This window comes from Corythoichthys intestinalis, chromosome 10, assembly GCF_030265065.1.
Source record: "Corythoichthys intestinalis isolate RoL2023-P3 chromosome 10, ASM3026506v1, whole genome shotgun sequence".
Taxonomy (NCBI): domain Eukaryota; kingdom Metazoa; phylum Chordata; class Actinopteri; order Syngnathiformes; family Syngnathidae; genus Corythoichthys; species Corythoichthys intestinalis.
This window is the reverse complement of record NC_080404.1, coordinates 11,030,803-11,044,469: the sequence shown is the minus strand read 5'-3', so window position 1 is coordinate 11,044,469 and position 13,667 is coordinate 11,030,803. Positions and strand designations below refer to the sequence as shown.

The following is a 13,667-nucleotide window of genomic DNA, read 5'->3' as shown; positions in this document are numbered from 1 at the left end:
GATGTTCAAAGTGTTCCCATTTAATATAAATAATGTATAAAAATTAGTTTTAGATTTTTTGGAGTGGCATTTTAAATGGTCATACCAATATTAAAATAAGTTAACCACTTAAAATAATAATAAAACAAAAATAACGACATGAGATAGAATGACTAATGAGGAGGGATCGTTACCTACCTTGGGTAGAAGTATTGGGCAACAATAGCGACAACCTTAGTGGAGGAACATTTTAACTAAAGGAACTACTCTTTAGTCTATTGCCCACCTTTCAAGATCTTTTGGCCATTAGTCGACTCCCCTCCCAAAAAAAAAAAAAAAAAAAAAAGGTTTCCAACTATTTTGCATGAACATTGATGGATGAGCACATATTGTAGCATCTATAATCTATCACGTGATAATACACACACTCAGAAGGAAAACAGTACATTATTTTCAACTAATCATACAGTTGTGGTCAAAAGTTTACATACACTTGTGAAGAACATAATGTCATGGCTCTCTTGAGTTTCCAGTTATTTCTACAACTCTGATTTTTCTCCAATAGAGTGATTGGAACGGATACTTCTTTGTCACAAAAGACTTTCATGAAGTTTGGTTCTTTTATGACTTTATTATGGGTTAACAGAAAAAGTGATCAAATCTGCTGGGTCAAAAATATACATACATGGGTCTGAAAAAAGCGAATCATTGACTTGAACAAGTCAGGAAAGTCACTTGGAGCCATTTCAAAGCAGCTGCAGGTCCCAAGAGCAACAGTGCAAACAATTGTTTGTAAGTATAAAGTGCATGGCACTGTTTTGTCACTGCCACGATCAGGAAGAAAACGCAAGCTATCACCTGCTGCTGAGAGAAAATTGGTCAGGAGAGTGAAGATTCAACCGAGAATCACCAAAAAGCAGAACTGCCATGAATTAGAAGCTGCTGAAACACAGGTGTCAGTGTCCACAGTCAAGCGTGTTTTGCATCTCCATGGACTGAGAGGCTGCCGTGCAAGAAGGAAGCCCTTGCTCCAAAAGCGGCACCTTAAGGCTCGACTGAAGTTTGCTACTGATCACATGGACAAAGATAAGACCTTCTGGAGGAAAGTTCTGTGGTCAGACGAAACAAAAATTGAGCTGTTTGGCCACAATGCCCAGCAATATGTTTGGAGGAGAAAAGGTGAGGCCTTTAACCCCAAGTACACCATGTCTACCGTAAAGCACGGTGGTGGTAGTATTATGCTCTGGGGCTGTTTTGCTACCAATGGAACTGGTGCTTTACAGACAGTAAATGGGATAATGAAGAAGGAGGATTACCTTCAAATTCTTCAAGATAACCTAACGTCATCAGCCCAAAGATTGGGTCTTGGGCGCAGTTGGGTGTTCCAACAGGACAATGACCCCAAACACACATCAAAAGTGGTAATGGAATGGCTAAATCAGGCTAGAATTAAGGTTTTTGAATGGCCTTCCCAAAGTCCTGACTTAAACCCCATTGAGAACTTGTGGACAATGCTGAAGAAACAAGTCAGTGTCAGAAAGCCATCAAATTTATATGAAATGCACCAATTCTGTCAAGAGGAGTGGTCAAAGATTCAACCAGAAGCTTGCCAGAAGCTTGTGGATGGCAACCAAAAGCGCCTAATTGAAGTGAAAATGGCCAAGGGACATGTTACCAAATATTAGCGCTGCTTGTATATTTTTGACCCAGCAGATTTGATCACTTTTTTCTGTTCACCCATAATAAAGTCATAAAAGAACCAAACTTCATGAATGTTTTTTGTGACAAAGAAGTATTTGTTCCAATCACTCTATCGGAGAAAAATCAGAGTTGTAGAAATAACTGGAAACTCAAGAGAGCCATGAAATTATGTTCTTCACAAGTGTATGTAAACCTATGACCACAACTGTACCTACCTGGACGCCACAAACTGTATGTAAAATAAATTGACTATTAGACTATAGACTATTGCTAATACGAATGCGAATTCAATGCTAACGCTTTGAGTTACATTTCGTGTGAAAGAACATCACATGAGTGACACAACCAAACACTGCTATGATGATACAACTACACATATAATGTCACACATTGTGAACATGGGACGGAAAATACGGAACATTTTCGTCTCGTTAAACGAAAACTGTCATTCATGTTATTAGGGCCCGAGCACTAGGCGTGCGAAGGCCCTATTGTTTTGCAAAGGATTATTTTTATTTTATTTTATTTTTTTCAGGGCAAATGAAAACAGCCAATTTGGAGGCCTGAACATGCGCGAAAAGTCACCAAAATTTGCACATACGTGCGGAAAATTGTAAATTTCGATAATTTAACAACGTTGCAAAAAAATGTAACAAAATGGCTCAGTGGCGCCCCCTTGAAATTTTAAAATTGGCCTATAACATTAGGGTTTGTCAGCGTAGAGCAATGAAATTTGGGGAGTCTATACCTTGTCTAAAACCACTTCAAAAAAGCATTGGCACCCATATTCCAAACCCAACAGGAAATCGGTTATTTTGGATCGAATATGAAATTTTTATCGATTTACAGGGTACACATTTGAGACCTTTTCGCCGAGGGAGTTAGTTGTATCATCTTCAAAATTGGTGAGAATGTTCAGGAGACATATGAGATCTTAAGTTTCTAAAATGGTGTGTTTTTATTCACGGGTCCGACCTGGGCGTGGTGCCAAAGTCGGCCATTTTTTCGGCAAAACACCGAATTCAGTAAATGGCTAATAATTCCTTGACACAACTTTCAATCTTTTTCATATCTGCCATGTATGTGCGGTATCCCAGCCTGAACACGACTGCATTAAAATATTACCCATTAGGCCTAGCGCCCCCTAGTGAGAACAGGAAATGCCTTTTTTACGAGACAGGTTCCTCCTCCAAGGGAAAAAAATCTGTTGACCTCAAACCTGCATCAGGGGAGCCTTAAGACCTGTGTTCAGGTGCCTGATGAAAAATATTGAGGTTTCGTTGAAGCGGAGGGGTCCAAACATGAAAGTGAAAATGATGGTCAACAATTTGTCTCGCAAAATACTTTGAACAGTCATAACTCAGCAGATATACAACATATCTGCGCCAAACTTCCCATGCTTGTTGAGAGTCATACCCTGAAGGGTCCTGTAGGGGTCATTTGCATCAACTCTACAGTGCCAACTAGTGGCGACAGAAAGGAGTTTTAAAAAAGGCCTTTCCTATTGGGTTTTTTCAACGTAGAGCAATGAAATTTGGGGAGTAGATACCTTATGCCTAACTGCTCAAAAAAGCCTCTTGCAGCCATATTCCAAATCCAACAGACAATCGGGTATTTTGGATCGAATGTGAAATTTCTGTCCATTTCTAGTACAGTTTACATTTGGAGGCCTGGACATGCACGAAAACTCACCAAATTTTGCACATACAAGCGGCTTTGTGTGGATTTCGATAATCTTGCAACGTTACAAAAAAATGTAACAAAATGGCTCAGTGGCGCCCCCTTGAATTTTTCAAAAAGGCGTTTCCTATTAGGTTTTTTTAACATAGAGCAATGAAATTTGGGGAGTCAATACCTTGTGCAAAACTGCTCCAAAAAGTCTCTTGCACCCATATTCCAAACCCAACAGGAAATCGGGTATTTTGGATCGAATGTGAAATTTTTATCAATTAACAGGGTGCACATTTGAAACCTTGTCACAGAGGGAATCAGTTGGATCATCTTAAAAATTGGTTAGACAATTCAGGAGACATATGAAATCTAAACTTTTCAAAATGGTGCGTTTTCATTCATGGGTCTGACCTGGGCGTGGTGCCAAACTCGGCCATTTTTTCGGCAAAATGACAAATTCAGTAAAGGACTAATAGCTCCTTGAAACAACATTCAATCTTTTTCATATCTGGCATGTATATGCGGCATCCCACCCTTAACACGAGTGCAATGAAATATTACTCATTAGGCCTAGCGCCCCCTAGTGGGAACAGGAAATGCCTTTTTTACGAAACAGGCTCCTCCTCCAAGGAAAAAAAATCTATTCACCTCAAACCTGCATCAGGGGAGCCTTAAGACATGTGTTCAGGTGCCTGATGAAAAATACTGAGGTTTGGTTGAAGCAGAAGGGTCCAACAGGAGAAGTAAAAATGACTGAAGCCATTTCGTCTCACCACAAGTTTTGAACAGTCATAACTTCTACAAAATATCTGCGCCAAACATATCGTGCTTGTTGAGTCATAGTCTGAAGGGTCCTGTAGGGGTCATTTGCATCAACCCTACAGCGCCAACTAGTGGCAATAGAAAGTCACTCATTTTTAAAAATATATGTCCAGTTCTTTTCAGGTTGGTCATTGTAGTTTCAAGACCTTTTAAAATACTTATTTTACGGCCCATGTCCACATGTCTCTGTCTGTTGCTGTGATGATCCTTTATTCGCTCCTTTTTTGTAGTCCTCTGTCCAATAGGGGTTTTTATCTCTTAGGTGTGTGAATGTAAAGAGGCAACTTTCGCGCACGTTAGGTTCTAATGAAATGATTAGAGAGGACGATCTGCCACCACCCTGACCTGCACACTGTCCGAGTTGCATGACGTCCGAGTTGCGCTAGATTGCGAGGGCCCGTTCAGTCCTGCTTGCAGGCCTAGTTATGTTTTAGTCTCTCATGACACGTTTTCAGCTAGTTATTGTCTCGTGAATAATGAATAAACCCAAATCGACTCTGCTAAGCACTTGCACATATTTTCTGTTTTCGGGAAACGAACACACACACAAAAAACATTTTTTCTTTGGAGCTCCAGGGAGTGGTTTGCCCGCGGGAGAGCCCGTGCCTGGGTGAAGCTTTCCTGTCTTCCCATTACCACCCTCTGGAAGTCTTCCCAGGCTCTGTTGTCTTGGCAACAATTTAGAAGTCAAAGAGAGGATTAAGGCAATAATGGCTAACGATTTTCAAGCTATTACGACGTTATACAAATATTTTTTCCGTAGTCATGTGGATTAATTATCACATGTTCATACCAAAGGTTTCATACTCATTAACTTTTCTCTAATTTACTTGGTTGCATACAGTGGGGCAAATAAGTATTTAGTCAACCCCTAATTGTGCAAGTTCTCCCACTTGAAAATATTAGAGAGGCCTGTAATTGTCAACATGGGTAAACCTCAACCATGACAGAAAGAATGTGGAACAAAAACAGAAAATCACATTGTTTGATTTTTAAAGAATTTATTTGCAAATTAGAGTGGAAAATAAGTATTTGGTCTATACCAAAAGTTCATCTCAATACTTTGTTATGTACCCTTTGTTGGCAATAACGGAGGCCAAACGTTTTCTGTAACGCTTAACAAGCTTTTCACACACTGTTGCTGGTATTTTGGCCCATTCCTGCATGCAGATCTCCTCTAGAGCAGTGACGTTTTGGGGCTGTCGTTGGGCAACACGGACTTTCAACTCCCTCCTCACCCCGTGGCATCAAAATGATAACAAGAACGGGGAGCAAAAATCACAGAACCACACGGGGGGACCTGGTGAATGACCAACAGGGAGCTGGGACTACAGTAACAAAGGCTACTATCAGTAATACAATTCGCCGCAAGGGACTCAAATCCTGCACTGTCAGACGTGTCCCCCTGCTGAAGAAAGTACGCGTCCAGGCCCGTCTGTGGTTTGCTAGAGAGCATTTGGGTGATCCAGTAGAGGACTGGGAGAATGTGTTATGGTCAGATGAAACCAAAATAGAACTTTTTGGTAGAAACACAGGTTATCTTTGTTGGAGGAAAAAGAATACTGAATTGCACCATACCCACTGTGAAGTTTGGAGGTGGAAACACCATGCTTTGGGCTGTTTTTCTGCAAAGGGACCAGGACAACTGATCTGTGTAAAGGAAAGAATGTATGGGGCCATGTATCGATAGATTCTGAGTGAAAAGCTCCTTCCATCAGCAAGGGCATTGAAGATGAAGATGAGACGTGCTGGGTCTTTCAGCATGACAATGATCCCAAACACACAGCCAGGGCAACAAAGGAGTGGCTTCGTAAGAAGCATTTCAAGGTCCTGGAGTGGCCTAGCCAGTCTCCAGGTCTCAACCCCATAGAAAATCTGCGGAGGGAGTTGAAAGTCCGTGTTGCCCAACGACAGCCCCAAAACATCACTGCTCTAGAGGAGATCTGCGTGGAGAAATGGGCCAAAATACCAGCAACAGTGTGTGAAAAGCTTGTGAAGAATTGCATAAAAAGTTTAGCCTCCATTCTTGCCAACAAAGGGTACATAATATTGAGTACATAGTACTGAGATGAACTTTTGGTATTGTTCAAATACTTATTTTCCACCATGATTTGCAAATAAATTATTTAAAAATCAAACAATGTGATTTTTTTTTTTTTTTTTTACACATTCTGTCCCTCATGGTTGAGGTTTAACCATGTTAACAATTACAGGCCTCTCTAATATTTTCAAGTGGGAGAACTTGCACAATTAGCGGTTGACTAAATACTTATTTGCCCCACTGTATGTGAGGATAAATCTGCCCACCTCACAGTAAACCTCGATTTTGTAGCCTAGCCAATTCAAGTGGGCTCTCCACTGGGGCTGAAAGTTTCTCTCCCTTTTCTTTTCATATTGGATTTCGCTTTCCGTCAAATCCTCCGGTGACTTTCTCTTTCTTGAGTGGTCTTTTTTCCCTGGTGCTTGGCCAGGTCCTAGGGGTTTCAGAAACATGTCATCTTTGTTGTTTCTAGTATAACGTTAGGGAGGGTACTGAGATACTGACAATCAATCAGCAGCAGTGATCAGGTCGCACACGATCACGTGGGAGTGAGTGAGGTGTGTTTACACATAGGGATGGGAATCGAGAACCGTTTCCTATAGAGAACCGGATCCTGGTGTTTAGATTCCACGGAATCGTTTGGCAGTTTGTCTACCGAGTCTCTTATCAATTCCAACCAGCACGAATTATGTCACGTAACGTCTGTGTTCTCCACTGATGGAGACACCATAGGTCCAGAAAGATCACATATGCTTCCTTTTTTCTGCAAAAGAAATGTTAATTTTGCACATTTGCACTACGCACTGTTCTGTTTTATTTGAGAGTATTTATCTTTTTTTATTATTTTTGTGTGCTATCAGCTCGAATGTCCTTTTAAAAACGAGGATTTAAAAAATATTTTATTAGAAAAAAATGTCAGTAAAATGTTACACATTCTTGTGTATTTGCCACATTTACATAATTCCACAGTTAACATTGAGGCTTTGGGCGTCTTTTGACCTTGTTGTGAGTTTGTAATGTTGTGACGTCTGATTAAACAAACTCGATGCCACTTAAAATGTTTATTGTTCTTTTTACCCAAATTAAGATAAGAGAATAAGAGAATAGATAACCGAATCCTCAAGCAATATTGATAATGTTATCGGAATCATAAAAATCCTATCAATTTCCATCCCTATTTACACCACACGGAGAGCAACAGATGGCTGCATAAACTGTAAGGTTGTCTTTAAACGGGGTAGTGTAATGTCTTCAAAACACGGAACCCCTGGGTATTAATGTTAAAGGTTTTTGTTTTTCCCTCCCTTTGTGCGGCGTCTTCCTGATCTAGCATTAAACCCTGAATAACTCACCTATCAGTTAGATAAGCCTTTACATAGCACTATATATTTACAAGATTTTTCAATCATTTTTCATTGCTAAAATCTGTTCCCACTTCAGTAATGGAAAATTGTCTCTTGCACTGGTGGCACATCTAAGTGACTGATAAAATTCATCATTTCCCATCATCTTGGGATTTTTTTTTTCTCCTGGTTCAATTTTTGAGCAATGCAGCATAAAAAGACCGATTTAATTTCAGGCATTGCCTTGAAAACCCCCACTGTACTCTGTCATAGATCATAACTCTGAATGTATTGCTCAAGCCCAGGTATGGAGGTTTTATTTCTCATGGATTTATTGTCCATACTGGAACACTTGTTGAAATATATTATGCTGGCATTGTTCACAAAATGTAAATTAGCAATCACAGGTTCATTTTTTCGTGTACCATTACCTTTGCAATGTGTAATTTACTTTTATAATATTATTTGGCTGTAAATAAAATTTAAAAAAAAAAAAAAAAACACCCGTAATTTTCAGACTATAAGCCGCTACATTTTGCCTTCATTTTGAATCCTGCAGCTTATAGTCTAGTGTGGTTTATTTGTTGATTTATTTGGGTTAATAGGTCACACTTTATTTGACAGCGTAAATATAAACCGACATAATTATGACATGACACTATCATGGGCATAACTAAATGCTTATGACGGATGTCATTAAGTGTCATCCGGCAAATTATGTCACTAACTCCATTTATGTCCAGCTTGGATCTTTTGCATCCATTCAAAAGTGAGATAATTAGCCAGACAACATTAAATGGCATCTGTTATAAGCATTCATTAATGCTCATGACATTGTCATGTCCTAATTATTATTTCTAAATGACAGTCTTATGACACCACTGTCAAATAACATAACATATTATACCAAATAACATAATTAGCAGTTAACTAGCAGTAGCAACTGGAACAGTCACTGAAGAAATAATTAGCACAGAACATGAATTTTGATTGTTATTTACATCTGTAGCGCTGCAATGCATGGTAGGAGGCATGTTGGACACTAACAGTATTGACAGCAGGTGGCAGCAGAGGTTGGCTGTTTCCCCCAAGGGAGCAGTGATGTCTAAATTAAGCTTCTTGAAGCAATGACGCTTTAGAAGCAATTGGTTCAAAGCTTTATTTTGGTTCATTCCGTTTTATGACAGTCGTATGATGCGCGTGTCAAATAAAGCGTTAGCCGTTAATGTCTTTTTTTGTAAATATCCCATAATACAGTGAGGACAGCTGCTGCTTATAGTGTAGTGCGGTTTATTTATGAAAAAATGACGTTTTCGTGCCAAATTTGGTGGGTGGCTGCTTATAGTCAGGTGCACCTTATAATGCGGAAATTGCAGTAATGTCTTTATTAAATTGTACCTACAGCAAAACAAGTAAAGACAATGCCTGTATGAGGTAAACCCTATCACAATGCACCTTTTGTATAGCGTCAAGTGTTGAAATAAGCTTTGTGTGATCTTTTGCATAAAAACAAAATGATACTACCAAAAAAAGTTACCTTTGTACAGTTGATAGCAGGGCATCTTAAAATGGCAATAGTGTGTGATTACATGAGTTATACATTTATACTCGTATACTAGTATAACTACATGCATTTCCCAGGTGTGTAAAATCAAGCAAAAGATGGCATAGTTTGTGTATAATGAGCTGTAGCATCTACTCTGTGATGATATCAATCTTTGCCATTCTGCTGTTACATGCAAGCGCGTCTGTCATGGCCGGGATATTTTTGTGCCTCCTGTTATTGATGGAGGAACATTTTGAATTAATAGCCTGCTTTGGAAGCTCACCGACCCCCTGCTGACAGAGCACTAGAACAAGTTTGTTCCTGAGCTTTACGAGAGCTCCAAAAAATATCCACCAATAAATCTGCATGCATGCCTTATAGGCTCTGACCTAGCTTAGCACAGCTCACAATCTTTCATTCACTATAGCTATATTGGTTTGAAATGTTGATATAGGTACTGAAACAAACAAACAAAAAAAATCCCTCCACCCCGTCAACCTTAGGGTTTAGTTTCTTAAAAGATAAGCGTTATTATGAGTTAAAATAATTTCATATTAAACCCCTTGTGATGTTTTCGTTTTTATACAATTTGTAGGATTAGTTTAACTAGTAGGTCGCCATTGTTGTTGACATCGCAGGGCGGTGATATCACTGGGTTACGCTGCAGGGCTTCCAGAATATGACTCTAGCTACATAAACATGTCATATGTTCAACCCTTTCAATTTGAACCCGAGAGGAACATTAATGACCATGACAGCACTGTCGTCATTTCACAAAACGAGCTGCAAAAGCAAAATGAACAGGAAAGATGGGATGAGACGAGACGAGACTATGACAAAACTGGTGCTCTGCCAAAAAGACAACGCCGGCAAAACGTCCTACAAGAGGTAAATTTGACACTGAAACTACTATCATACGCTTTCAGCTTGTTTTGTTTGGATGCATAGAGACAGAACATACTAAATATGCCTTAAGAAAATACTCAAACGTAGTAATATGAAAAAAGGGTGGTTTAAATATGCTACGTGACTGATGTGGTCAACAGATCAACAATCTTCTTTAAAGCTAGAACAAGAAAAACGCAATACCTAAAAGGATGACAGGGAAACATATGCAAAAAGTATTTTGAGGAAATGAAGAATAAGGAATAAATTGAGGCAATAAAAGACTCAAAAACACAAATAATAAGTACCTAACACTTTTAACCGACATGTGGGTCGTCTCGTCACGTAGAAGGAATTGCAGAACACCGGTAGTGTTCGTCCAATGACAGTGACAAACTACGTCATCACCCCGAGCGTCCATTTAGCGCAAAAAACATGGCCCTGCCGTAGGTCAAAACATGTATTAAATATTATAGATTTTCAAATCAAGGGAACATTTTATGTGTTTCTAAGAGTATATTTTAGTAAAAGAGAACAATTGTGGCTTATTAGATGGCCAAAATATCTCAGGATCAAAATATTGAAAATAATCTTCGATGATCCTCTCGTTGGCTTGGTCCATTTATGAGTGTAGCGCAGGAGTGATTGTAAATGGAGGTGATATCGCGCTGAACAGGAAATAACAGTCTGAGCGGACCAATCACAGTCACCATGCGTTGACGTGAAGCGTAGTCAGGATTTTGTGGAGGTGCACGTCAGGCTACGGCAGAGGGTCGTAAATCGGGTCTGCCTTGACGGCGTAGGTCCGCCGCAGAAGCATAAACCAGCCTTTAGCCTTGTCAAGGTCACAGGGTGCCAGAACCTATCCCGGCTGACTTCGGGCAAAAGGCAGACTACACCCTAAACTAGTTTCCAGTCAATCGTAGGACACACACAGAGACAGGCAACCCTTCCCACACACAATCTGTTAATCAAATCTGTTTTTTGCTTTTATCATAACAGAGCAGTATTCAAACAAATAAAAACAGTGACATCTACAAATCAACATGAGAAAAGCAGTTGATGCACACACTCAATAACACGAGGGTGTGTCACACTTTTCATGAAAAATTACAGCTCTTGGTGCACACAAAAAAAGAAGTAGATGATTAATATATGATTAATACATTGCAAAAAAAGACAAACACCTCAGTGCTGCCTTTAAACTTAAACTTTGGGGTTGAAACCCAACGCTGAGTAAACAATATCGTGTCCCTTTCATGGTTGAAACACAACATTAATAAAGCATTTAATAAATGTTGATATTTTTTCATTTCATAGTTGAAACACAGTGTTGATTAAGGAAAGCAGTTTCCAGTAAATTTGCAACAATATTAAATTAATTTATTAAATTATAAGAAGAATAATTAAATTAAATTATAAACTAGTTAAATTAATTAAATTAAATTATTAAATCAATTTTGTTTGCAATTCATTTGTTTATGTCACTATACTGAGAGTTATTTAACAGCTTATTTCATCATCAATATTTCAGCTTATTTATTTTTTAGCTACAAAAATTACATTTTTTTTTTCTAATACAGATGCATTTTTAGTTTCATATTTGTAAATGTCTTTTCCTAGGAACACACTGTGAAACGGATATCAACGAGTGTCACTCCAACCCCTGCCGGCACAATGGCACATGCTTTGACTTGGTGGGATATTATGAATGCCAGTGTCCCACAGGTATGTAGTTTATGCCTTGCTGCATAGATATTGTTATTAGCAATGGTGGCAAGCAATGATGTACATTTTGCATTTGTATGCAATGAATGGGTCTTCCAAGTCCTAGCCAGGGACCTTCTGGCCTTTTCAATGTCCAGTAACCTACGATAATTTGCCTTTGTCAGTGGCATCCTTCAGATTAAACATAATTTTGCCCAAGGAAATTTAGCTAGGGAACTAGACACGACCTAATTCTACCTGCACAATCATCTATCACTACTCCAATTTTCAATATTGACTGTTCACTGCTGGATTATGGGTGAATGGAGACTATCACTATTCACTTTGATCCGGAGACTGAGTCACACCTGGGCAGAACACACATTCACACCCCCGTTCACTACTTTGTACATTTTTCTGGCATTACAATTTGGCTTGGTCAAGAAAAATTCTGGTACTTCAATTAACATATCTTATGTGATTTAAGATGGTTGCAGGATGTTCGAGAGAAGCCATGGAAAAGGTAGAACTTTGCCTAGAAATTACAGCAATTCAAACATGAATGCTTGATCCATGCATGTGTGGAATCAGTGCAAGCTATTCTTTCATTGAGCTGCCTCCTTACAAAAATAATTAAAATGTTTTCACTTGTGCATTCAAGGCAGCAACAAAAAGCCTGGAGTGTGTCAGACATTATATCTCTGTTTAACAATTTTGCCCTATGATTGACAGCAGAAAGACATCACAAAGCTCATTAACAGACTCCAATAATGCACTGGAATTGTGCTAATATAGCTTGAGACTTCCATCAAAAAAAAAAAAAAAAAAAAAAAAAAAATCCCATTAATTTCTTATTTTGCTGCACCGGCTGAGACCTGATTTTAAATTCACGAAATGCAAAGTGATGAAGCTCTCATGAGGCATCTGTGTTGTTGGCAGGGCACACATAGTCTTTCGCAGTCCCTTTGCCCCCTTTAATAGAGCATTTTACTTTGGAAAGACTTTGGTTTGAGCATCATACGAGGTAATGTATATACTGTTATGTATTTCAGTATAAGTGACCTCATTGTATAACAGAGCATATATAGTTCTAGAACAAATGCGTTTGAATAACATTACACATTTGATTTGAGTGCCGGACATTTTTGTCTGAATCAGGACAGTTCCACTTTATATGATGCATGAAATAACAATTTTAAACTGTCAGTGCCGTGAGTTTGGTTGATATATTATATTGTGGCATGAAAATAGCTCTTCATGTTAAGGTTCAACTCAAACCTGCACAGAGAGAAAAAAATGCCACTTTAGGTAATAAAGTGTCCATAACAGATCTCACAGTCACAGACGCAACCAACATCGAATATATTGCACCAAAATAATATTGCTCATGATAGGGGCACTGCAACGCCTCTGTGTTTCCTAAGATGCTGCATCAGATCAGAAGTGATTGCTCTAAGACTGCAAAGGAATCTCAGCTTCCCCTAAAATGCATACCTATCAACCCAAGGCCGTTGGCAATCTTACAAATAGTGACGTATGCCCTTACAAATTGGTGACTAATTTTACAACGTTGTATATAGCATGCAATATGAAACAAAAATAAATCTCAATTTTTAAAACAATATGAATTTGTTGGTAATATTGTAACATATAACCTGAAGCAATCAAAGAACAATCAATATCTTCAGCTACATCATGATTACTAAAATTTAACAGTGACTTTTGTTATAATTGTATGTAGCACTTTTGGCAATTTCTGTCATGTCTTGATGGCTGCACTTCAGCTCGCAATTTAGTTTGACTTGAAGGTAGTTCGTTAGTGTGTCCAATTATAAATTAAAAAGGTCAACTGATAAAATTAACTCACTGATGCAATCTTTTAGTCAGGGAACATTTGTTTTACTAATTATGAGAAGTGATCAACAATAGTTGCAGGCAAATTGTGTTTGGCAACAAATTGGCAGAATAAAAT

The 13,667-nt window shown here is 38.7% G+C and overlaps 1 protein-coding gene across 1 annotated transcript in view; it reads left to right on the top strand.

The window, feature by feature from the left end:
• eys (eyes shut homolog) overlaps window positions 1-13,667 on the top strand; it is a 522,745-nt gene that overhangs the window by 79,723 nt on the left and 429,355 nt on the right. Inside the window, exon 8 of the mRNA XM_057847548.1 lies at window positions 11,612-11,716. Coding sequence (XP_057703531.1) covers window positions 11,612-11,716 — 105 coding nt within the window. The remainder of the gene's footprint in view (window positions 1-11,611; window positions 11,717-13,667) is intronic.